Source organism: Desmodus rotundus, chromosome 4, assembly GCF_022682495.2.
Source record: "Desmodus rotundus isolate HL8 chromosome 4, HLdesRot8A.1, whole genome shotgun sequence".
Classification (NCBI taxonomy): domain Eukaryota; kingdom Metazoa; phylum Chordata; class Mammalia; order Chiroptera; family Phyllostomidae; genus Desmodus; species Desmodus rotundus.
In genome coordinates this window covers 6,345,874-6,372,043 of record NC_071390.1, presented here as the reverse complement: position 1 = coordinate 6,372,043, position 26,170 = coordinate 6,345,874, and the positions used below count along the sequence as shown (strand labels likewise).

At 39.5% G+C, this 26,170-nt stretch overlaps 1 protein-coding gene across 9 annotated transcripts in view; it reads left to right on the top strand.

Moving 5' to 3' along the window:
* PLEKHA1 (pleckstrin homology domain containing A1) overlaps window positions 1-26,170 on the top strand; it is a 48,821-nt gene that overhangs the window by 11,433 nt on the left and 11,218 nt on the right. For 6 of the 9 annotated variants that reach the window (XM_053922569.2, XM_053922573.2, XM_053922568.2 and 3 more), the window contains exons 2-8: window positions 1,723-1,883; window positions 5,030-5,086; window positions 7,419-7,464; window positions 14,247-14,344; window positions 18,633-18,758; window positions 20,094-20,237; window positions 22,310-22,378. In XM_053922569.2, the coding sequence (XP_053778544.1) occupies window positions 1,743-1,883; window positions 5,030-5,086; window positions 7,419-7,464; window positions 14,247-14,344; window positions 18,633-18,758; window positions 20,094-20,237; window positions 22,310-22,378 (681 nt within the window). In that variant the 5' untranslated portion in view covers window positions 1,723-1,742. Of the gene's footprint in view, window positions 1-1,722; window positions 1,884-5,029; window positions 5,087-7,418; window positions 7,465-14,246; window positions 14,345-18,632; window positions 18,759-20,093; window positions 20,238-22,309; window positions 22,379-26,170 lie in introns of those variants that run through there. The other 3 variants (XM_053922571.1, XM_053922570.2, XM_045191501.2) reach the window with 3 other exon arrangements.

The window sequence follows — 26,170 nt, the reverse complement described above, 5'->3', positions numbered from 1 at the left end:
TTAGTTATGTTTTTTTGTATGTGGTGTGAGGTAGGGGCCCAGTTCTGTGGTTTAGTATGTGGATACCCAGTTGTCCCATCTCCATTTGTGGAAGGGGCTATTTTCCCATGGCATGATGTGGGCACTTAATTGAAAATCAGTTGGCTATAGGTGTGTAAGTTTATCTCCGGGTTCTCAGTTCTGTTCCTTTGGTCTGTGACTTTCTTAAGGCAGTATCATGCAAGTTGATAGTTTTTACCTGTAGATGTGTTGGTATGGTATATTAATTTTTCTAGTTTTGATAGTACCTTAGAAATTTTTTAAAACTTTGGGTAAGTTCTTTAAAGAAATTAACTTCTCTAAATGCTAGATTTATAACTCACACACACAAACTTAGTGGATAGTTTTGTTTAAAACTTTTGGTATATTTCAGCATTTCTCTGGCTGCATACAGAATGGTGATTTTTACATGCAGTGTGTCAGCATGTATGCTAATTGAACTTTCACTGTGAGTTAAACTTTCCTTGATCTTTCACGGGAAGAGCTAGTCATGTAAATGCAGCCTGCCAGAGGTGTTGCCGCTGGTTCTACAGGCACGAGAGTGGGGCAGTCTGAGCATTGGCGTCACACCAGGAAGGAGCCGTGTATCTGGTGTCCGGGGGAAAAATGACGATAAACACTGCTTTTTTACCCAGGGCATGGTTTTCAACTTTAATTAGTGCAATAAAATTTTCAGTACTTCCAAATCAGAATATGATATGCTTCTGAAGTCTCTTAATCTGTAACCCCTCTCTTTTATTTTCCTTGTAGTAATTGATTTGCTGAAGAAACTGGGCGCTTTGTCCTGTTGTTTCTCACAACTTGGCTTTTGCTGATTCGATCATTCTGGTTTGGTGTAATACGTTCCTCTGTGTTCTTTATTTTCTGTAAATTGGTAGTTGGACATAGGGAGATCTAGATACTTGAGCAGCTTCAGATAAAAACTTGGTTTTTGGGTTATAGTATGTTCACTTCATTGGTAATATTTGTATTTTCCATCAAGAGGCGCATAGTACCTGCTTATCTCTTTTCATGATGTTAGCAAACTATGTTTTGATTCATTTTAGTTTTGAAATTGAAAAGGTTTTAAAGGGGCAAGATGGTGTAGAGATTAAGATACAAGCTTTAGCGTCCAAGAATCTGGTTCATACTTTGATTCATTACCTACTAGTTCTGCAATCTTGGAAAGTCACTTCCCCTTCTCAGTGTTAAGTTTCCTATCTGTGAGAAGGGAAAGAGATGCCTACTATAGGGTCATTTTTGAGAAAGTGCATGGGATAGGATCACACAGAAGCCCAGCAGGTAGTTAGGTAGCCATGGAAAGTTAGCTACTGCTGTTTTGTGAATTTAAAAAATACTCTAAAACAGTCTGAAAGGTAGATTATCTCAATTTTTAAGTGAGGAAATTAAAGTTTGGATAGCTAATTTTTTTGTTTCACTTGGGTTTGTTTAGGGAAAAATTTAAGTAAATTATTCAGGTAAAGCAAATAGCTCTCTTTTTCATAAATGTGAACAGTTGCACTTAGTAACCACTCATCAGCTTAATTTTCAAAGTGATTTTTGCCCGTGCTTTTATGTGTTTACATTTCCTGGCTCCCACCTAGCTTGGAAAAGTAGGCCCCTTGTTGAACAGGTCATGCCAGGGTACATTTCATCCTTGAAGTCCACTGAGGAATAATGACTATTAACGTTTTTGTTTTACAGTGTAATGTTCAAGCTCAGAAATGCCTTATGTGGATCGCCAGAATCGCATCTGTGGTTTTCTAGACATTGAAGAAAATGAAAATAGTGGGAAATTTCTTCGAAGGTACTTCATACTGGATACCAGAGAAGATAGTTTTGTGTGGTACATGGATAATCCACAGGTTTGTGAGATCCGGAGGGTTTTTACAAAAGCATGTGCGGGTTTTAATTGTTCGAGTATTTGCCATACTACTGATGTTAGTAATTGTCTTCCCAAACAGTATGTATTTAGGTTTGTTTCTACTGGCGGCACTCTCCCTGCCCTGCATCCCCAACTCCTCATGTCTTATTTGAATTCCATCAGATGAAACTAAATTTACTTGATAAAAATTTATGCATCATATATGCTTTTCCTCCCTTGGGAGAGAAACACTCTCTGGCAGAAAAATTTTAAATCATTTAGATTTAAGATGGCATCTCTAAGATAGAGACTATTATTTTTTGGAAATAAGCTGCTTAAACTAGTTGACACTCTTCCATGTATGTAGTCCTTTTCATTTGGTAGTGTGAAACTTGGATGTCAGCCATTGCAATGCCATTCATGAGTCGAAACCCACTTTGTTTTGTTGTTGCCTTGCACATCGTGAGAGGTAAATGTTGTAAATTAAAAATGAGAGTCTTAGTTTTAAGACCTGTGAGAGATCTTGGTTTAAAGGTCATCTGTTGAACAGTTTTAAATTTACCTGTGACTGTTCAAATTGAGATGTATCTTGTGAGGAAGTGTGCGCAAAGCGCGGGATGAGTCCTTAGCAGACCTCTAAGTTGATCTGGTCTAGTGGGCTTCTTGCGCAGGTGAGGAACCTAAAGGCCGGGAAGAGCAGGGGCCGGTAGTAGGTTACATTCTGTTGCACAGAGTAGGAACTGGGTCGCCTGACAACTCGTCTAGTGTTCTTTACTACCCTATACTGATTTAATTTTATTTTTTAAAGATTTTATTTATTTATTCATCTTTAGATAGAGGGGAAGAGAGGGAGAAAGAGAAGGAGAGAAACATCAATGTGTGGTTGCCTCTCGCCCACCCCTACTGGGGGGACCTGGGCTGCAACCCAGGCATGTGCCCTGATTGGAAATTGAACTGGCAACCCTTTGGTTCACAGGCCGGCACTGTATCCACTGAGTCACACCAGCCAGCGCCCTATACTGATTTTAAATTAGATAAAATATACATATGCTCATGCATTTATATTTGTTCATGTAGAATGTGAGTTGTAAGAGACCTTGATGTTCATCCTCCTTAATGCAAGAAACCCATTTATCCCTGATCTTTACCTTCGCTGTTGTTTGAACTACACATTACTAAAAAGTATATGTTATATTTGAGACAGCTTTAATTATTATTTCTTCTGTGAGCCATCATCTAGTTCCATGTATCTTCTACCCACTAATCCTACTTTTGCCCTTTCATTCTCTATAAAGTAAGTCTAGACCTTTATCCGTGTATAGCCTTTCAAACTTTAGAGGATAATTTGTATTTTAAGTCTGTTTATGAATGCTGACTTTGTATGAGACTTTTTTTTTTTCTTTTTTTTTGCTAGGACCTCTTTTTTCTCTGTCCTTATTCTCGCGAGCTTACTGCTTATTCTCGCGAGCTTACTGATACCCAGTTTTACCCCCTTATTTCTGGGTATAACCAGCTTTCTTGGGTGGTAGTAACCTGGCTATGCAACTACATGATTAATATCTTTATTTACTTGACCAGAGTCAGTGGGAGAAGGAACAGGTCAGCAGAAATCAAAAGTTCATCTTTATCCCCCCACCCCTTTTTTTATAACATAAATCAGATTTCTCCCTGTTCTAACCCCATCTTTATCTGTGGCACAAGCCCTTCCCAAGTCCTTTCCCAAAGGTGGAAAGTGACTTAATACCCCTTGACTCCTTCTAATTACTATTTACTAGATTGCATATCTGGTTGTCCTCACCCATGCATGCCATTATACTGTTCTGCCTGTTGACTTACATATTGTTTCTCTTGAAATTTATTTAAAAATCCTATATTGTTTTTCTATCTTCATATATAACAGGTTCTTCTCCTCAGAATTCCTCCCTTTATTAGTACTTTCCACTTAAACGGAATTAAAAGATGATAAGTACAAAATAGAATATGCTTATTACACGGAAGCAAACTTGGAATGCAGAGGAGGGTGTGATTATAGCTAGCAGGGGGAGTTCGAGTCTTTGTGGAGGTGGTAACATTTGAAATTGACCTACAACCGCAGATATAATTTTGGTCAAGAGGTGGAGGAGTGGGTATTCCAGTGTTCAAAGAACAGCGTGGGCAAAGAAACCACAGCAAGAAAGCCTGTGGCATATTTGGAGAGTTACTTTGCTTTGGCTGTGGCAGGGAGGGTATGTACTCAAGTTTGCACTCAGCTTGGTCTTTTTCACGTGAACTCCTTTGAAGCCAGGCTTCTATGGTGTAATTAGCACGTTGGTTTATTTTAATGTAGTGCAGAATTTTAAAACTGCCCTTTATTCAGTTCGTTCTCAGTGATTCTATCTCTTCATTCCAACTGAGAATCTTTTTACAGTCTCAATTCTGCCAACCATTGTATTAGCCCTCAATACCAGCTCTGTGTCACTTTTAATGTATTAATAAAGACTTACATCTTTCATGAAAACTTTAGTAAGATGTCTTACTGATTGTTACATTAGATAGAACCTCACGAAATTGCCAATGCAGCAGTCTTTCATGTACTAAAATTGACAGTTTCATATGATTCAATCTAGTTGTTTATGGTTACAAAGCTATAACACGTTATATTGATCAGCATAACCTTGATAATGAAAGTAAATTAGTTTGGCTCACCTGTCCTTAGGGAGCCATTCTTCCTGTTTTGTCTCCTTTATCGTTAACCATTGATTTAAAAAATTAATTCTAGTATATTCCTAGGGTTCAAGCAATATGTATAGTCTTTTGACATTTCTTGCAATTGTTTTATGTCTCTAAATATTTTTCCCAGTGCTTTGAGGAACAAAATCTGATCTTGTTTATGGCTTTTTAAGCTCATGAAAAAGAAAAGTTTAGCTACCATGATAAAAATAGCTTTTTAATTTCTACCTGTTAAGGTAGAACAAAGTAAGTAGACTTCAATTTTGTTAACCACGTTGTCACCTTGGTTTCAGACCTGGTAAGCACGTGGACTGAAACAACTGATTTGTAAAATGTGGTATTAAAAAATTTAATTCATCGATTTTTTAAATGTGTAGAAAATTATAAAATAAAGTCATAATGTTGGATATTAACTGTATAATAATAACTTGTTTCTAGAACCTCCCTTCAGGATCATCTCGTGTTGGAGCCATTAAGCTTACCTACATTTCAAAGGTAGTCTTCCTATATATGGAGTTACGTTTATGTTTGAATTAAAATCTCTTAGAATGGGAGTGTGAATAAAAGGAGCGAATTTCCTTTCTGTGTCATTTAATGATGATGTTCAGGTGCATGTCATGCTGAAAGTAGCGCCTGATTACTATGTTTAGGATGTTCTTTGATAAAATTTGGAAGGATATGGAAATAACTTACAGGATGTAACACTGCAGATGTTAACGTTGACTTTTATGGTCAGGTATATGAACAGCAGAGGGGAAAGGTCTGTCAGCTATCAGGCTCTGTCCCTGGGAAGTGGAAAGTATTTTTCTAAGTCTGTATTACATTTATTTAAACTGTTTCCAGTTTTTAAGTCCATTACCTTAACTTTTTGTTTCTTTATGTTTTATTTTGAGGAAAATATGAACCATCTTTATGATGAATGATTTTCCCCTCATTTCGCTTCCCCTCAACTAATTTCTGTTTCTTTGGTTTGTTGATTTTTCTAGCATTTTTGCAGCACCATTTTCTTAAAAATTTAGATTTGGTATTTCAGGTAGTTTTTATCCTGTGGGTTTTTTGTGTTTTACACAAAGTAATATGTTTGTTGATGACTTAGGGTATGAGATGTGAAAAGTAACAACACAGTGTGATTAAGAAATATATGTGCGCGCACTATTATGCGTATATTGGAATTTGTTAGCAAAGGTCTTCAACAGACCAATGTACAAGTGTGTCTCTGTTTAAAAGACTTTTATAAATAAAATACTTTGTTGTCAGTATAACAATAGAGCTATTCATTCTCATTGATTTAAAAAAGCCCTTGAACAATAGAGATTAAAGGGAAACAATTTATGTTAAAGCCATATACTATAAATTGATGAGACAAATGTTGCTTAAGTTTACCTCAAGTATTCCTGTAAATTAAGACATTTAATAAATTCTTCAGGGTGGCTCGCAGCTTAAATTCTGGAGACACTCGTATTAGGAAGCATAGAACTCCGTGGTTCAGTCAGTCCCAGGCCCCTGTTTGCTTGCTTGTCTGTGGGGTCACGCACGGTAACATCGCCGTGCTGCCAGCGTTTTGGACTCTCGGTGAAGCGGTGTGGAAAGGTCTGTTCTAATGAAATAGGCAGTTGTTGGAGAGATTGCCTGTCTGCTTGTGTCTTTTTAAAAATGGGAGCTCTTTATATTTATTTACTTTTTTCGAGGTAAAATGTGCTTTTATTTTTATCTTTTCCTTTGTATTGGCACTTAATTTATACTTGATTTTAACCAAAGATTGCTTTATGTTTTTTAATTTTAATTTTTTTTCCAATTACAGTTTACATTCAATACTATGTTGTATTGGTTTCAGATGGAAAAATGGGAGCTCTTTTTAAAAATAGACTATTAACTAAGCAAGCAGGCTGACTGGCCCGCCGCTTTCCCTTTCTGCATTGCTTCCCTTTTAAACTGTGACCTTCTCTGCGTAGTTCTGTTAACTTTCATCTCTGTCCACAGCTTACGGAAGTTTGAATGGTACAGTCTGTACTCACTTCAGACGTGCCACTTTTTCCCCAGAATTTATTCCTGGAACAAATTTTAGAGTGACTCAGAGCTGTGAATTTATAGTTGGCATCAGTCAGGAACCCTAGGCTTAGAATTCTTTTTGAAAGTACAAACAGATGCTACAATTACAAGTTCTAACACTGGTCAACAGTATGGCAATAGTCATGAATGGGCTTCCGAGAGAGCTGCTTTACTTAAAGGGACAGCAGCAAGCAGGTACAGTCCGTTGAGTCACCTTCTAAGAGGAGCTGCGTGCTCCATTTAGTAAACTGACCCCATTTGCCCAGGATATTCTAATGTACAAGAGAGGGTCCAGTTCAATTTTGACTTCCTTGTTGCAGATTAATGCCTTCTGGATTCCACACTCTTCTCCTGTGCCCACCGTCATTTTCTCTTAAGTTCACAGCCAACTTAGAAATATGTAATTCAGGAAGGATTCATAGTTTTGTAGAGTATTCATTGAAGGTATTTTGAAAAATATGTTAAGCTAAAAATATTTATATGTGTGACATAAAACTTAATAGTTTGCTTTCAACTTTTTCACATGTCCTTTGGAAATAAACAAGATTGTTTGAAGAGAACATAGCAGTAGCAATTGTTATAAGCAGCTTACCATCGGGACCCATACCCTGTATTTAATCTGCAGTTCTTTTTCAGCTGCCTTTAAAGTTTAACTCTAGATCTGTGTGCTAGGTGTGTGTGATGATTGGGAAGCACATGTGGGGAAGTTTGCACCGTGTTTAAGGCTGGTCATGGTAGCATGTGAAGAAGTGAGTGATTCATATCTCTTCCTTGCTAGGTTAGCGATGCAACTAAGCTGAGGCCAAAGGCTGAGTTCTGTTTTGGTAAGTAGCCATATTATATGTGTTAGTGATTTTAAGTTAGACTTACATAATTGCATATATTGTAAAAGATAACAGTTGCCAAAAACCACACAACACAAACCTAAGGGCCAATGAATTTATTCTAAGGCAAAGTCCCTTGAAGCCTCCATCCAGGTGAAGAAATCAAACTACTGCTTCCTCACCCTCGAAACCTTTTTCCTTGTCCCTTGTCCCTCCGCACTCTGCCAATGTGTCGTCATTACCTAGGTTTTTACAGTGATTGCGTCCAGCAAGGCTTGAGGACATTTTTTACTTTCTACCCCATATTGTTCCATATTAAATACATAAATAATGAAAAGGATTCTGTTTTCAGCCTGTGGGTAATGAGAAGTTTACAGTGTGGGGTGATTGAGTGACTATCTGATACACGTGCGCTGTGCTTGCCACTAGGGCTGTGGCAGTAATAAGAAGCAGTTGCAGCCCTTCAGACTGTCACAGGCTGGTTGTCTCATAGGCAGATACAATGCCAGGGAATTGCTGCATTTATTACAGTCACATCAAGGGGTGTACAGTCTATTCAAGAAGTACAAAGGAAGAGCTTCAAATCCCTTTTAGGCATCTTGGGAGCCAGGGGAGCCTCACTGAAGGAGGAAGCCCTTGAGTCGGTGGCCAGCTTACCCTGATCATCCTTTGCCATTGGGCAGAAAAGGGCAGGAGGGCCTCAGGGACAGAGCTGTGCAGGGGATAAGAGCTGGGTGTGCGGGGGAACTGAGCGCTCAGTGAAGCTGGAGGCAATGGTGAGACAATAAAACATAAACACGCAGGCAGAAGACAGGGCATAATATGTTGTTGACTAGAGATTTTTCTTTCTTTCTTTTTTTTTTTTAATTTTTATTGTTATTCAATTACAGTTGTGTGCCTTTTCTCCCCATCCCTCCACCCCACCCCAGGTGAACCCACCTCCCTCCCCCACCTCCACCCTCCCCCTTGGTTTGGAACATAATAGAAGATTTTTCTTTCTTAATGAAAGGTAAATTAGAGAGCATCTAGCAAGTATGCATCAGGTGAAGGAAGGTTTTTGGTCTTTTGTATGGATAAGAGGGTTTTGATGCAGGTAGATTAGTTGGGTGGCTTTCAAGTGGCTATCCTTCTCCTTAGGCTATCCTTTTCCTTACGTTAGGGCCTGAATTTGGATGGTGGCAGTGGGGGAAAGAGGAAGGATGAAAACCATTAGGAGGAAAAGCGCAGGGACTTGGTGACTGGATATGTGGGAGTTGAGGGGACAAGAGAGGCATTCAGGTAGGTTTGCTTCAAGTAAAGAAATGAATCCAGAAGAGTGATTGATTAATAGGGTAAAATGTTTGTTAAGGAGTTTGATGGTGGGGAGCAGCCAAACGGAAATGTTCTGGTGACAGTAATTAAGGACTGGATGGAGCTTGAACATGAAGAATGGAGAAATTTAGAATCTGTTAAAATTGTGGGTGATAGTTGAAGCTGGAAGAATTGATGTGCTCTCAGAGAGTATGTTAGTGGACATCAGTGATGGAAGGGACAGAAATTAGGAGTGACCCACTGACATCAAAAGGGACTATGTTACATTAAAGCACAGATGCTTTTTGGGGTAGGATTGATGTTAAAGATCTCTGTTCTCTTCTGCTTGAGAAGGGCAGGTTTGTCAGTAGAACCTGCCCTTCTACTATGTTAGGGAAAGTGTCTAATAGCAGTCTCATGTATCCGGCAATAAAACAGGATGTGAATGGGATGTAACATAGCTGTTCAGAGAATCCACTGTAATGCTTTTAGCACTACTAAGTAACTAAAAAAATGTTATATATTTATTACAGATGTGTGATTCAATTACTAAACAGGAAAATATGCCAGAGCCTTGTGAATGAAAGGCTACTGGGGACAAGTCAAGTAACAGAACTTTGTATGTTAGAATGTGTAATACACATGCTTCTGACAACTTTTTTTAATGTGATATCTGGAACTTACAGTTTGAAGGAATAGGAATATACAGTAATAGATTTGACGTCAGTTATTGGGATATTTAAAGGGGGTGGTTTTAGTTGGGATCAAAGACTAGTTATTTATTGGTCTGCCAATGGTTTATTAGTCTTTTGCTGTTAAAGAGGGGTAAAGGTGATCATAAATTGCTTGCCTTTGGAGAGGGAGGCACTGGATTCTAAAATGGAACCATAACTTCTATTCAAACAGGCAACATAAAGACATTTCCATCACTATTTCCTCTCAAATTTCCCAAAATAGTGGGAACAGGAAACACTCGAACTGTCTTCATCGAAACTGGCAGACATCTGTAACCCAGAGTATGAAGGTGGACAGTGAATGGTAAAGAGAGCAGTGAAAAGCTAGCCTGTTCAGTGTGCTGCCTCACCAGTTCTAGGTGGACTTGGGTACTGGTTAATGTCTAGGGAAGCAGCAGCAAGGAAGGACGCCAAAAAGGGACTTAGAACCTCTAGTCCCCTACCTCCTCCTGGCTCAGTCTGGTAGCCACCCTTCCCCCATCCTAGCAAGAAATGGCATCTGTATTATCTCCAGAAGTGTGATCATTGAGGCTCTGTGCTTGGGGGATGCTAGTCCCAGAAAGGGGAGAGATGAGGCATGAAACTGAAAGTAGGGTTACACAGAAGTCCACGCACTCCAGAGCCTCGGGCCGCCAGATGTGGGTGGGACACCTTAGAGAAGAGAGCCGTGGGCACTGCCCCCTGGACGTTTCTGCCAGAAGAGCTTGTCCCGTGAAGCCCGCCAGTCAGCAGCCCTACACGTATTCAAGAGAGCTTCCAGTGCCTTGTTTTTAAATATGAACAGGTAGCCCAGGGTTACGTGACATTTGAGGAGAGAGAACCAGCCATCAAACAGAAAGGAACGTGAGACAATGGAAAACTCAGGGAAAAAGTCAGGGAACCCTCAAAATGGAACAAAGACAAAAATAGATAATAGGAGGGAAATAAGAAAATTAGAAGTTAAACTAAGGAAGCCCACCGTCTGACTAATAGGAAAAGAATAGAGGGAATAGAGAATGTGGACAAAGAAATCATACAGTAAAATGCCTCATAATCGTTTGATCCAGACCTGAACCGTAAGTAGTCGATCCTAGATTTTGAGATGGTGGTTGTTTGCAGTCAAGCTAATATTTGTGCTTTGGTTTTATCCTTGTGATATCCTCACTCTGATGGTAAAGATTTAAAATGAAATGAGAAAGTGCTCGGTGAGAAGGTAGTAGAAACACAAGCCTCTGGGATCATTGTACACAAAACCCTTGCTTTTAAAGTGTAACAATTTCAAGGTCTCATACAGTTTAATTATTCAAAGTTTTATTTCTTTCTTTCCCTGTGCCCCTCCCCTAACATGGCTAATATGACACTTTTTAGTAATTTGCTTTTACATTTTTATGATGCTTTCTTACTTGGAAATCTCTAGGTGATGATGATGATGATGGAGATCTGTTTTGTCCCAAGCACTGTACTGCTTTCTTTACATACATTACCTCCATTCCTCAAGGAAGGGAGGGGGGTGTTCCGTTTCACAGAGGAGAGAAAAGGGGCTCAAAGAGATTAAATAATTTTATTAGATGATATTGTTAGTAGGTGCATATGCTAGCCAGGTCGACTGACTCTGGGCTCTGATTTTCTACCCCCCATCATATCACTGTGTTCCTTCCTGCCCTGAAATAATATTTAGGGCACAGGAATTTTTATTCAGACTGCAAGGTGTGCTAAGAGTGTTTTTAGAGGTATATTTGCCTCTCTTCCTTCTCTTAAAAGTTCTTATTTAATGTTATTTATTCAAAAAGGTATGTATTAAGCACTTACTTTGTAGCAGGTGTAGTGCTTAGGTTTCAAATTCTTTAGGTGTTCTCTGCAGATGCCCAAAACAATTTTTTTAAGAAATACTTTTAGAAGATTTTATTTGTTATTTTTTTTAGAGAGAGGGGAAGGGAGGGAGAAAGAAAGGGAGAGAAACATCGATTGGTTGCCTCTTGCATAGTGGCCCACAATCCAGGCATGTACCCTGACCTAGAATAGGACCGGCGCTCTATCCACTGAGACACACCAGCCAGGGTGCAAAACAGTTTTGAGAGGAAGAAACCATTATGAGGAGAGCTCAACTTCAGCCTAAATTCAAAAAAGATCATGAAATGGTACTTTACTGATTGTTAGAAATTAAAAACATAAGTTAAATACTAACATTGTCCTAGTACGTTACTAATTTATTTTCATTTATATCTGTGGCATTTATAATTTCTCCCATCTCTATGAAGACATAAAAGAGCTGATTCACAGTGTTTTAAATATTTTTAGTTTGGCCCTGGCTGGTGTGGCTCAGTGCATTGAGTGCCACTGGACTGCGTGCGAAGCAAAGGGTCACTGGTTCGATTCCCAGTCAGGACACGTATCTGGGTTTCGGGCCAGGTCCCCAGTAGGGGGCGCGTGAGGGGCAACCACACATTAATGTTTCTCTCCCTTTCTTTATCTCTCCTTCCCCCCTAAAATAAATCAATAAATCTTTTAAAAAATGTTGTTTTAGTTTCTAGACCACTTGTTTTATAGCATTTCACAAGAAATGATTTGATTTCCTAAGACCCTCATCTTAATTCAAGTAAGCTCTGGTTTAGTGTCTTGATCTCAGTTCCAGTTTCAAAATCTTGTGCATTTGAGAAACAACTTTTTCTTTGAGGGCTTTCATTGCCCTCTTCCTGTAGTCATATTGAACTGAGTGCTAGGATACCATTTAAAATTTTGATGGAGACTTCTGGAAGTTATTCTTATATTTTAAAAATTCTAGCTGTAGCTATTCAGATGCCTTCCCTCCTAGAATAATGTTTGTTAAAAAAAATGCACATGATACATAATTAATAAGCCTTAATATAGGAGTTGCCCATGGTAGTTTATAAACTGTGCAGGCAGAGGTGGTCTTTACTTTAGTCACTAAAGGGGCATATATAAATTTAATTGCATAAAAGTTCCAAATGTATTAAGATTTTAAATATAAAGAACATATACAAGCACTGGAGAGATACAGGTGTTTATTTTTATAATTTTGGGGAGATTTTAAAGATATGATATGAAAACTAGAGACATTAAAGGAAAAGGAAAAAGTTGATAGAATATTTCTGTTTGATAAAAGATACCATGAACAGTGAAAAGAAAAATGACACTCGTTAAACTACTTGGAATGAAACAGGAAAAGTTCATATGAAAGCTCTTATAAGTCACTCAACAATAAATGAACAACTCAGGAGAAATGTGGGTAAGGAAAATGCACAAACTCACAAAACAAATATATATGGCCAATAAGTGTATAAAACTAACTTGTCTCAATAATCAGTGAAATTTGAATTTATTTATTTTTTAAATTTTTATTTTAATTGAATTTATTGGGGTTACAATTCTATACACATCATCTGTATATTGTAGTGTGTGTTCACCAACCCAAGTCATGCCTCCATTCATCACCATTTATCCCCTCTTTCTCCTCTCCTACCTCCCCACCACCCAAAATTCAAATTTAAATAAGGTATAATTATTCACCATTAGGTAGTCAGAGAGTGCCCCAGGATCAAGGTCCTGGCAGGAAACCCACCTCACCAGGTATTTCAAACCCTGGGGATTTGTTACAGGGTATTGGTTACTCAACTGTGGGAAGGCTGAAGGAGCACAAAAAGAATGCCGATGTGATCCACAAATTAGAAATTGTTTGAAGCAGCTACCACCCCCAGGGTTGGAGAGAAATAGTGGGAGAGAAGTAGTTTCGCCAGAACCTTTGGAGGAGTGGCCACTGTGGAGCTAGTGATTTGACATCTGCTGGGACTGCAAGGCCGCTGTAGGGAGCAGACTCTATCTAGTTGTGTGCTGCTGCTGCTGCTGCTGCTCCTCTTCCTCTTCCTCCTCCTCCTCCTCCTCCTCCTTGAGGGAGGTTGGCAAGAGCAGCAGTCTGCAAGAGTCCCCTCTCCTCATTTGCCTCCCACCTACCAGTCTCCCGTCAGTACTTGCCATTAGCAGAAGGTGACCTCAGCTAGTAGGAAAGTCTAGGAAGTACTATTTGCGACTCCCAGCCCCATGGTCACAAAGCCTTGGAGCTGCAAACTAGAGGTGTTTAAGTATCACAAGTATTGCTAAGCAGGGCTGGTAAAGAGGAAAGAGATCTTTTAAATTTGTTTTTATTTACTGGTTTTAGAAGGAGAGGAAGGGGAGGGGGAGAGAGGGACATTGATTTGTTCCACTTATTGAGGATTCATTGGTTGCATCTTTTATGTGCCCTGACTGGGGATTGAACTTGAAACCTTGGCATATCTGGATGATTCTCTAACCAGCTGAGTTACCCAGCCAGGGAGAAGAGGTCTTTGCATATACTTGGTAGGAGTGTAAAATAATTTTCTAATATCTATAAAAAATTTTAATGTGAATTCCTTTTGATACAAGTCTATATTAAGAAATTTTTCCTATAAAAATGCTAGCCTAAGTATGGGAAAATGTATGTATATGATGTTTCATTGGGCTATTTTATATAATTTCAAAAATTGGAAGTAGCCTAAGTGTCCATCATTAGGAGATGGGCTGAGTATATTGTGGTTTTTCTGTATAATGAAAAATGTGGCCATTATAAAGGAGAGTTTACCTGTGTTGTTGGTAATAGCAATGTTATGTATGGTTTTACATTTTGTCAAATCCGAGAGTTACAGTATTGAACCTAGTGTGGTTTTTCAGTTGCTATAAACGTAAACTTAGAGGTAATAAGCGCAAAATTTTGTGTGTTGTAGTTTATTTTTCTTCTCTCAACAGTTATGAACGCAGGGATGAGGAAATATTTCTTACAAGCTAATGATCAGCAAGACCTGGTAGAATGGGTAAATGTGTTGAACAAAGCTATAAAAATTACAGTAAGTATTTGTATTTTAACAATTTTAATGTCGATGTAACCTTTACATTTTGAAAATACACCTACTGAATAATAGCTGAATTACTAATAGGTTGCATATTCAAAGTTTATTTAAGAGAGAGGTGTTTATAATGTGAATAAATGCCTTTTTAAACCCATTCTACATTACTGTAGATTTAGCCACCGCTTATAATAATGTTTCTAGGGGAGATCGCATGCCCGAGTTCTACCTTGAGGGTGTTTTCTGCTCCCAGAGGAAGAGGCTTCCTGCCGCCCACCCAGGGAACGGGAGGAGGCATTCATTCCAGTCTTCTGCATGACTGGGGCTGCTGTTAGGCAGGGCCTGGGCTGGGGGTGAGGGTGAAGGGCTGGGAGGTGAGGTGCAGGGTTAGGAATGGATTTGAAGAGCTGTGGCCCCTGGAGGCTTCTGCCCATGTGGCCGTGGGGGAGTTAGTTTGTCTGAGGCTCTCAACTTCGTGGCGCACCCACCTTTTCCGCTTGCGTTCCAGAGTTTGCTACCCTCGTACTCCTTTTCTGTGCTGCAACTTCTGCTTCCAACCTGGGCTTCTCTCTTTGGTTTTCTGATGAACATTAATCAGTATCGATTATTTACAGTGTGCCAGGCCTTGCACTGAAGGTTTACCTAAATTAGGTGGAAACATGAGGCTTAGAAGGATGGGATAACTGTTCCAGGTTTCCTAGCTGGTTAGTTGTGGAGCTGTGAGCCGAACCCAGTCGGTGTGACTGTGGGCATCACTGGGAAGCACATGCCTTACTGCTTTCTGAGATAGCACCCTTCCCTTACTGTGTCCCTAAAGCAAAAACAGACTTTTGAAAGAGAGGTTACAGCTGACGGTAAGCAAGGAAATAGGTTCTGGTCCCTGGTTATGCTCACTGGTATTTTCCTCCTTACATGCTGGTAGAGAAGTACATAGTAGGTCCGCATGGAAAGAGTGAGGGAGGAATTCCCGTGTGAGCCTGTGTGTTTTTACTGAAGTGCAGTTATTTTACTGACCCCACACAACTTACTCTCAAAATGCATATGCCCAGAAAGTCAGCATATGTTAGATTCCATATTTACATCACAACACAATAAAGAGTTAATATAACTAAAGCTGTTCTCAGAGTTAAGTTGAAATTTTTTGTCTTGCACGAGAACAGCTTGTTACCACATGACAGAAAACACCCACGCCCTGCAACTGATCTGTACGTGAAGCAGGAGTTATTTTAGGTTTGTGCACTTTCAAGAAAGCAATTTTTTAACTGATTCAGAGTACAAATTCTTAAAAAGTTTTCACTGACTTTAAAAAAAGAATTAAAAATATCTTACTTATTTTTAGAGAGAGGGAAAGGGAGGGAGAGAGAGGAGAGAAACATGGATGTGAGAGAGAAACACATATTGGTTTCTCACACGCACCCCAACTAGGGACCCGACTCACAACCCAAGCATGTGTCCGGACCGGGAATCGAACCGGCAACCTTTCACTTTGCAGGATGATGCCCAGCCAACACGGATTGTTTTTAACTCTTCTAATAAATATCCCCTACTTGGAAAATTTCCTTAGAAAGCCTATATCTAGTAACTTTATTGAATTAATTAACGTTTTACAATTTGCAGTAATAAGCAGCACAGGTTTCTTAGTGCTTTAAGAGAAAAAGTGGTGAATGGTCTCAGGCTTTTCATCTTTTGAAGTAACAGTAGTATAAGGTAGTGAAACCGTGCCTGCCTTTGATACATGCTGTCTGCCTAGGAGTCACTTTTCTGATTCTCATTCATTAGTCAGCCGGCTTTTTTCCCCCCGTCCTAAAAATGTTTAATGGCTGAATTTAAACTAATTTTTTAAAGAATTTTTAAGAAAGTTGCTATATTTGTGGGTATTTTGCTTGTGTTTTTCTTGGGGAAAAAGATGATTATAATTTAGCTGATTTTTAATTATAAAATGCAATTATAAGTTAATTCTTGGATTCTAATGTTGGAATTATGCTATATATTTAGCATTTTACTTTAAGGACACATTAGAAGCAGTGGGCTTAACAGCACAGGCAAGGATTTTTAATATACTGTTGTTTCTAGAAGGAAAACGGAAAACCAATACAAATTTCAGTACATTTTTAGGAGAATATTAAAGGTTTTTCTTAGGAAATTCTCATGATGATTACGCTCTCAGATTCTTGAAAGAGGGAGTAACTTCTATGGGTCACCTTTAAGCAGCACTTTTCAGTAAGGTAATTGAAGGAAGGCATTTTCTCTCTGGCTTCATATCCTCTTAATGCTATTTTCTGTTTTTGATGGGGTAACTTGGCCACATTTTCTCAGTCAAAATAATTTAAATAGATGGTGCCGTTCATTAGAAAACACTATGGGCTTCCTTAGTGAATTGTTTCTGGGGGTCGAGTCCTTGTAACCCTTTCACTCTTAAGTATTTATGTGAATTTGTTAAGTAAAATTTGTCCGTGGTTGTGCTGCCTTTCAAAAGCGCTCCAAAACGTGCAGCCTTTCAGAAACTCTTAGAAGGACTCAGGAGGCATTCCCCTTCAGGGTGCATTTCTCTTCCTTTCCTTTCTCTCTTTTGTTTCTGCCAGTGACTGGCATTGTCCTGTAAATGCGGATGAGAGGCGGGTGGGCTGGGCTTGAGGTTGGAGGAGAAAGAAGAGGGAGTTTCAGAATCACCGGATAGACAAGTTCCTTGTGTCCGTAAGTTACATGTATGTGGATTGGAATCTGCTAGGGTTCCCCAGAACCAGGTTTGCCCAGTGTTTTGCAAAAAGCTTCTTTCTATAGCCTTGTGTGCAAACACCACTGTGTACCTGGTTTTCCCTGGAGCTGGTGGGAGCAGCATAATAAAAGAGAATAGAGTTTGGAGCAGTGTTTCTCAAAGTGTGGAAACACCCACCTCAAAAATATCTGGTGTTTTTGCTTAAAGTGCCCTTTTGTGGACTGCACTGTAGATTTATTGAATCAGAATTTCTGGATATGGAGCTGAGAATCTGAAGTTTTTCATAATGTTCCTGGGTGATACTTCATACACAGTGAAGCTTGAGAAACTGCCCTGCTTTGGAATCAATAAGTGGTTGTTTGGGTCTTTGAATGCGGTGTGAATGATGTCCCCTGTAGCTGTGCCAGGACCTTGTTAGTAGAATTAGCTGTGCGGCAGACAAGCTGTTCAATTTTAAATTACACGTGTTTACACCTTTACTCCTGTGCTGGTTGGTAGTGTTTGTCATAATTTTTCTGATAGACTGAAAGATCTCAGATGCCCTTTAAATCATTGGCGAGAGATTAGATGTCATGTTCAACATCATAATTGGTGCTGAGCATACTTTATTACATTTTATTCAAACCTTAAAAATTTATAATTCAGGTACAGACTACATGAAACAGTCCATTGATAGAAATAGTAATTAACCAAGAGCCTTATTCCCTGATTAGGCCATGTAAGAAAAATGTATGTTAAACATTTTAACATAAAATAAAACATTTTTAACATTTTTCAAAATAAAATATATGTTAAACACTTGTAATGCCTTTGATTCCACTTTAGTGAGGTATTTGTGTATGAAATTCATATATTAACAGTTACTGTTTATTCTTGTGATTTGTTACTGATATAGGTGTTGGAATTCTTTTTAAAATTCCTAATTTTAAGTTGTTTTGAACATTTTGACTTTTAATTTATAAGTATTTTATTCTTTTTTCCCTCCTTTTGGATTTATCTATTGAGTCGGTCTTCCAACATTTATTGACTGCTAAGTATGTTTTCAGTAATAGACACTGCCCGAAAGCTAGTGCTGCTGAATATGCCACCATCCCTGTCCTCGGGGACATGGCCATGAGTAGGAGTGGAGGGAAGGAAAAGATAACAGCACAGAGCTTACAGTACGATGTTAAGTGCTCCAATAAACAGGTGTAGTAGAGTGGTTGAGTGTGAGAGACAGTTAAACAAACTTAGCTGGAGTTCAGTGCGCTCCCTAATGCCTCCGAACCTGTTGTTTTATTTCAACAGTGAAAACCTACCCCATGCGTAGGGTTGGATAGGAGCATGACATGAGAAAATGTATGAAATGGTACCTGCCCAGTAAGCGCCCTGTAAATTGTGGCAGTATTATAAACATTATTGTAACTGGAAATGTAGTATGAGAACTTAAACGGTTACATACACACGCTATCGATAATTTTTATATATGTTAGGCTTATATAAACAGATTATTTAAACTGTATATTCTGTGATAAAAGAGAGTATTATACGTAATATTGGTTGCAAAACCATTCATTTGACTTACTGTTTCAGGTACCAAAGCAGGCAGACTCACAGCCTCATTCTGAAAACCTGAGTCGCCAAGGAGAATGCGGGAAGAAGCAGGTGTCTTACAGAACTGACATCGTTGGAGGTGTACCCATCATTACTCCAACTCAGGTAACAAATTCATTCCTCTACTGCGCGATGCTTTCATTACTGCATATTGAGTTCAGTGTTACCAAATTAAAACAAGACATCTTCTGAATTAATGCAGTACAGTAGTCAGTTAACACAAAAAACTTACATATTTCTTTATTTCAAAAGTATGTTTTAAAAAATTTAGAAGTCACAGATAAACAACACTTCATGTTTTGTGTTTTTTTCTGAGCCTTTCTTCTGTGTACCTTTACCCTCAGAAATGGAGATATAATTGAACCTTAAACAACACGGGTTTGAACTGCATGGGTCCGTCTGTACACAGATTTGTTTTCAGTAAATACCTGTACTGGTTTCCGTCCCCGGTTGGGAGTCCTTGGCTGCAGAGGGCTGACTGCCTGCACTGACTACACCATTTCCCACTGGGGGCCTGAGCGTCTGTGGTTGTTAGCATATGTAGGGGATCGTGGAACTAGTGCCCTGCGGATATGAGGGACAGCTAAGTTTTTGGGTGTCCCTAACCCCCATCTTGTTCAAAGGTCAGCTGTATTTTGTAAGCAGCTTTTTTCACTTACATCTCAAAACAATTTTCAAGTCACCAAAAATTATTACTCATCTTTTTTTTTTTTTTTTTTTTTTATAGAGAGAGCGGGGAAGGGAGGGAGAGAAAGAGGGAGAGAAACATTGATGTGAGAGAGAAACTTGTATTGGTTGCCTCCCATGCGTACCTCAGCTGGGAGCTAGACCTGCACCCCAGGCATGTGCCTGACCTGACTTGAACATGTGTTATAGTTACAGAGTATCCCTGTTTGGGGGCACCGGTTTGAAGGGTACTTAGCACTCCACATCTTAAAAAATAACTTTCTGTGAATCTATATAATTGTTTCAAGATACAAAGTTAAACCTCCATCCCCTCCCCACCACACACACACACACACACAGCACGGGTGGCAGGACTTCTGCAGAACAAGAGAAATACAAATCTGTGGTTTAATCAGTGATGGGAAAGTTAGGATCAGTTATCTCAAATTAATTAGAAAAGTTTTTACTTGCAAATCCGTGCTCCTAACTTAGATAAAGTTTAAGATTTCTACTAGGAAACAACATGACCTACAAGTATGCCTTTTTTTTCTTTAAAAACGTTTTTCAATTACGGTTTGCATTCAGTGATGTTATGTATTAGTTTCGGGCGTACAGCGTAGTGGTTAGACAGTCATGCACTCTACAGAGTGCGCCCCTGACATTGCCGGTGCCCACCTGGCACCGTACACAGCTATTTTCCTATGCTGCACTACAAGTATGCTTTGAAGCTAAACACACAGGAAAAGAATTTACTTCTTTTTTGCTTCATTGTAGAAAGAAGAAGTAAACGACTGTGGTGAAAGTATTGACAGAAATCATCTGAAGCGCTCGCAAAGCCATCTTCCTTACTTTACTCCTAAGCCCTCTTCCGATAGTGCAGTTCTCAAAGCCGGCTATTGTGTAAAACAAGGAGCAGTGGTGAGTAGCTTACCCGAATGTGTGCAATAAAGAAAACGAGTTGCATTAGCAAACTCAGCATACAAATTGTTCATTTTGTGAAAGACCCCAAGTGAGAGATCAGCATGCTGAGGAGTCAGGAGGGTGGAATAAGGGTTATTCTGTGTTCATAACTCAGTACTGCTATTTTCTTGGTCTGTGAGCAGCTGGGTAAATGAGTGCCCATTACCACTGACCTTCAGTTTTAAGTGAGCTGTCCTAACAGTTTTATTTTTTCAAAACGTTTTTCTATTGATCTCCACACCCGCCTTGGGAGTGGCTCAAGGAAAGAGCAGGAAAGGGAGCGGGGTGCGGACTGGGGTGTGGAAGTCAGCCCAACACTCGATTTGATGTTGGGCTGATTTCAGTTGAAAGCTCTGTGACCTTGAGCTACTTAACCTCTCAGGCTCTCAGTTTCTTTTGAAGGAAAGCCATATTATAAAACATGCCATCCAGAAGGGTTTCTGAACGGGGTAAACAAGAGAGCACTCAGCACAGCACCTGGTCCTTAGCAAGCGCTGTCTCAGGTTAGCCAGACGTGCTCACACAGCCAGGTCCAGGGCGGGGAGCTGTAGGAAGAGCCAAGCACATCTACCAGTATTCCTGAGGTTCCAAAGTACCTTTCTAAAATGTGAGCCATTCTTTCTGGGTCAACTGAATCTTTAGAATCTTGTAAGGAAATAAATGTTAAAGTTTTCAAATAAATAGAATTCTGTAAGTGAAGAAATACTGCAAGCTTACCAGCAGTTTCTTTTTTCTTCCCTCCCTCCCTCCCTCCCTCCCTCCCTCCCTCCCTCCCTCCCTCCCTCCCTCCCTCCCTCCCTCCCTCTCTCTCTTTCTTTTTTTTTTTTTTTTAAAGATTTTATCTGTTTATTGAGAGAGAGGGGAATGGAGTGAGAAAGAGAGGGAGAGAAACATTGATCAGGTTGCCTCTGTCACGCCCCCAACTGAGGACCTGGCCCACAACCCAGGCATCAAATCGGTTTGATTCCCGACTGCTATCAAACTGAATCAGACCTGTGACCTTTTGGTCTATGGGGCCATTCCCGATCCTTGGACCCACGCCAGCCAGGGCTACTGGCAGTTTCTTTGTTTGCACATCTCTTCTAATTAGCTTAGGTCAGCCAAGGGGAGGTTCTTTCAGTTGTAATTGTTTGACCTTCTTTTTTGGAGGATTCCTTAGGTTAAGGGAAATGAAGGTGAGGGCTGGAGGTCTCTCACTCTCCCACGTCTACAGATAAGTCAGAATCCTCCAGCTGTGACTCACTTGTGTGTTAGGGCTTTTAAGGAGATGCTCCTTTCTTTCTTTCATTTTTTAAAAAATTAATTTTAGAGAGAAAGAGGGAGACACATTGATTTGTTGTTCCAGTAATTTATGCATTCATTGGTTGATTCTTGCATGTGCCTTGACTGGGGATGGAACCCGTAACCTTGGTGCATTGGGAAGATGCTCTAACCAACCGAGCACCCGGCCAGGGCCAGGAGATGTTCCTTTCTTTGTGTTTTACTCTTAAGTCCAAAATACCAACCCTATGAGATACTGAAGTACTTTCACAAAAAATGTATTTCATTGACAAAAAATACTTGTACAAAGTAGGTTCACTTTTTAAAATATTTATTGTTTTACCGCTAAGTATCAAGTACTTAAAGAAAGACTTGTGCATTTTACGAGTATAGATGGAGAAACTTGATGTGGTTTAATAACATTTCCTGTTCTTGCTCTTGAACTTTTGAGAGCATTTATTTTATGGGGGTTTGGAGGTGAGGAGAATGGGGAAGTGCTTTTTTAAAACTTTTAGAGCATTAAAAATATGACACTATTATAAAATATGATAAAAACTGAAAGCCAGCCACCAAGGTTGAATTAGCAGTTCAAGGCCTAAGTAGCAAAAAAAAAAATGAAGTTTCATGTATCTTCTCATTATGGGAGGGTAGTGCGAGTTTTTCATTGCTTGACCTTTCCAATTGTGGGTTCATTTCAGAATAATTAAATGGTTATTAACATTTGACATTCTTAGAAACAGAAGTCTTATGTCTGTGTTCATCTCTGGTAGATGAAAAACTGGAAGAGAAGATATTTTCAATTGGATGAAAACACAATAGGCTACTTCAAATCTGAACTGGTATGTTACTCTGTCATAAGTGTTGCTTTTATATGTTTGAGAAGTATTACACTGTGGTGATTCTATATACATATATATATATGTGATTTTTTCCTCCAATTTTCTGTTTTTAAAATAATTAAAATCTGTTTTTGGGAGGTACATACAATTCATTTTTTGTTGGGATGCTTTGGTTAATGGCATTTTTGTTAAATATACCTTAAATAAAAAGATCATATTTTCCAAGACATTCCACCTTGAAAGAATTAAAAATATCTGAACCACTCCCCATACGCAAATTTCCTTAAAGGGACACTGGTGGAGGTGGTGGAAAGAATTAAGTCATTAAAAGCCAACACTTAGCCCTCTTTATTTCTGCCTTTCTCTTGTAGCCGCTCTCCACACTTTCTTTTCCTATCAGATTCACTTTTAAGTTCCTTTATATAAGATGTTCTGTTCTCTCTGAAGGTAGAAATGAATTGACATTCCTTCTTTCATTGGTTTGAGTAACATCCTTATTTAAAACATTCTTGTCCCGTGACCTGAGTTTTGCAATAGATTGTTGGATAAATTGCATGCAGCTCTATACTTTGCATATCTCGCCTGTACCTCTTACTGTTTTGCGGGACCTTTGGAGGGGAACCATATGCTTTATTTGAACAAAGGCCCAGGAACAGCACTGTGGAACTTCTACACCGATGGCAATGCCCTGTGTGAGCATTGGCCAGGTGTTATACTGGCTACGTGCGGTTGTCGAGCACTGGAATTTTGGCTAGTGGGACTGAGGAAACTCACATACTTAATTTTAAAATTAAAACTGATTTTATTTAATACTTATAAATTTATATTTATAGCTAGTGGTTGCTATATTGGACAATGGAGCACTAGAGAATAGGAAGAGACTATTTTAAGATTCATTGCAGGTGTCTGTTCTTCTCGGAAGCTTCTGACTTGCATTAAGTGCTTCTCTTTACCCATTATGCGGTACCTGATTACCATGTCTATCATACTAGTTCTTACTCTGTTTTGTAATTGTGTGCATACTTGTCTTTACCAGGTAACTACATGAGCTTCTTTAGGGCAGATTTACTTTGCATCCTTTTATGAATGCAGCTCCTAGTACTTGGCAGATAGTTATTAGGTGTTTTTGAATGGACGGAAAGTGATACAGCATAACAAGAATAGCCATTTTATCATGGGAGCCTTTCTCAGACTTCAAATTCTAAGAGCCTCAACTGGAAGTACTAGTTACTTGGTGCAAAAAATACCAGCCTTGGTGTCTCAGAAGGCTGCAGATGTGCTTGGTTGACAGGTTGATTCATTGCCTTTTTTTTTTTTAAGGTTTTATTTATTTATTTTTAGAGAGAAGGGAGGGGAAGGAGAAATAGAGGGAGAGAAACATTGATGTGTGAGAAATACATCAATTGATTGTGTCTCACACGCCCCCAACCAGGGACCGGGCCCGCAACCCAGGCATGTGCCCTGACTGGGAATGAAACCAGCGACCCTTTGGTTCCCAGGCTGGCACTCAGTCCACTGAGCCACACCAGCCAGCGCTGATTCATTGCTTTTAATTAATTCCAGTACTCTTGGGAAGAGCCGTCCACGCAACACACGTTCACGGAGCTCTCCATGGCCCTGGTGCGCCACCGTTCAGGGAACTGGGAGTCAAAAATACTCAGTCATGTTCTGGCCTTCACGAGTTCGGTTTTGCCAGAGAAATTGACATGAACCCCTGTCACAGTCATTTTAATGAGATAAGAACCATTAAATATATACTACATCGACATTTAGTCCATATACTAAATACGGACATTATGCTATAAAGTCTGAGACAAAGAATACTGAACTATCATAGGATTTAGGGAGATATGTGTAGTTAGGAATATGTTAATTAGAAAACACAAAGCTGAAAACACTGTGTATTTATAATTATTGATTCTTGTCAATTACTAAGATGCACATTTCAGCTTTTCTGAAGTCTTAGGGTGTCTTAGAGTTGCACGTCAGGGGCAGTCAGGAAGCCGCTGTGCCCAGTTGTCATTGTTGGCATGTGCTCAGTGTCCCGGTAGGACCCAGAGGTACCAGCATCTAAGCCTCCAGAAAGGGGCTGGCAGCTGGGAAGAAGATCCCAGGGGCCCGGTGAAGTATTCTTAAGAAATGCTGCATCATCAACACTCTTTTTTTGCCCAGAGAATGGTATGGAGTGAAAAACGGTGATGCTCATAGCTCCGAGTCAAAAAGTGATTCAGAAGAACTAGAATTTGGATGTGAGGTTTTAAAAAGCCTTAAGCAATTTATTTTGCTTATATATTTTTGTGTATGCTAAAGAATGATATATGATAAAAATTGATGTTTTAAAGTATGAAAGGGCTCTTTTATAAAACCTTCTGATATGGAAAAGTTTAAACATTAAGTAGATTGGACCTGTTACTCAGATTTCCTGATTGTCAACACATGGCTAGTTTTGTTTCTTCTGTATCACCACTCACTTCTCCCTTCATGCTCTGAAGCAAATCCTAGACATTGTCATTTCATCTGTAAATATTTTAATATGTATCTCTAAAAGATAAGTATTTAAAAGGTTTTTTTTAGTAAGTTTAAAATATTTATGTATACAACTGAACTGGAGAAAATATTTGTAGCATGTGTCAGATAAGACATTAATATTCCTAATGTACAAGGTCTGTCTGGAAAAAGTCCAGCCATTGTTAATATAACAAGAATGGTTTACGTGACATCGATGTGACCTGGCAGCCAAGGAGAGTGGACTGGAATGCGCATGCGTGGACAATGACAACTTCACTGTACTAGTCAGTGGGGGCGGTAGATGCCATTGAGTGAGCACAAGTACTGTGTGGCTGCCGCATTCAAAACGACTGAGCAAGTAGAGCAAAGAATCTGCATCAGGTTTTGCATTAAGCATGAACATTCCTCCGTAGAAACTACTCGGACGATTCAGAAGGTTTTGGGGATGATGCAATGAGTGTAGTGCAAATAAAAGTGTGGCACAAATGCTTCAAAGATGGTTGAGAATCTGTTGAAAGTGATCCACGTTCTGGAAGGCCTGCAACAAGCAGAACACCTGAGAATGTTGAACATGTACGGGCTGCAATAAACAGAGATCGGTGACTGACGGTGCAAGAATTAGAAGCTGACCTGGGAATTCCCAAAACTACTGTGTCTGAGTTTTGACGCAGGATGTTTTCATGAAACGTTTTGTGGCAAAATTCATTCTGCAGCTTCTGCTACCAGATCAGAAGGAACATCATGCTACAGTTGCTAATGACTTGATTCCAACCGCTACCAATGAGCTAGATTTCCTCAAGAAGGTCATAACCAGAGACGAACGGTGGGTCTATGGCTACGATCTGGAAATGAAGGCCCAGTCGTCCCAATGGAAGTCGCCTGGTTCTCCATGCCTGAAGATGGTGTGACAAAGTCACAGCAAGATGAAGACCATGTTAACTGTGTTTTTTGATTGGGAAGGCATTGTCCATCATAAGTACACCCCTTCAGGCCAAACAGTTACTAAGGAGTACTACCTCAGTGTTGTTCTTCTGTTGTTCTCAATATGTCAAAAACGGCTGTAGCTATGGGCAATTAGTGATTGGCAGCTTCATCACGACAATGTGCCTGCTCATGCATCACATCTCATGGAGAGTATTTTGGCAAAGCATCCAATCACCCAGGTGACTTAGTCCCCCTATAGCCCAGATTTGGCACCCTGCAACTTCTGGCTATTCCCAAAACTAAAATCACCTTTGAAAGGGAAGAGATTTCAGACCATCGATGAGATTCAGGAAAATATGA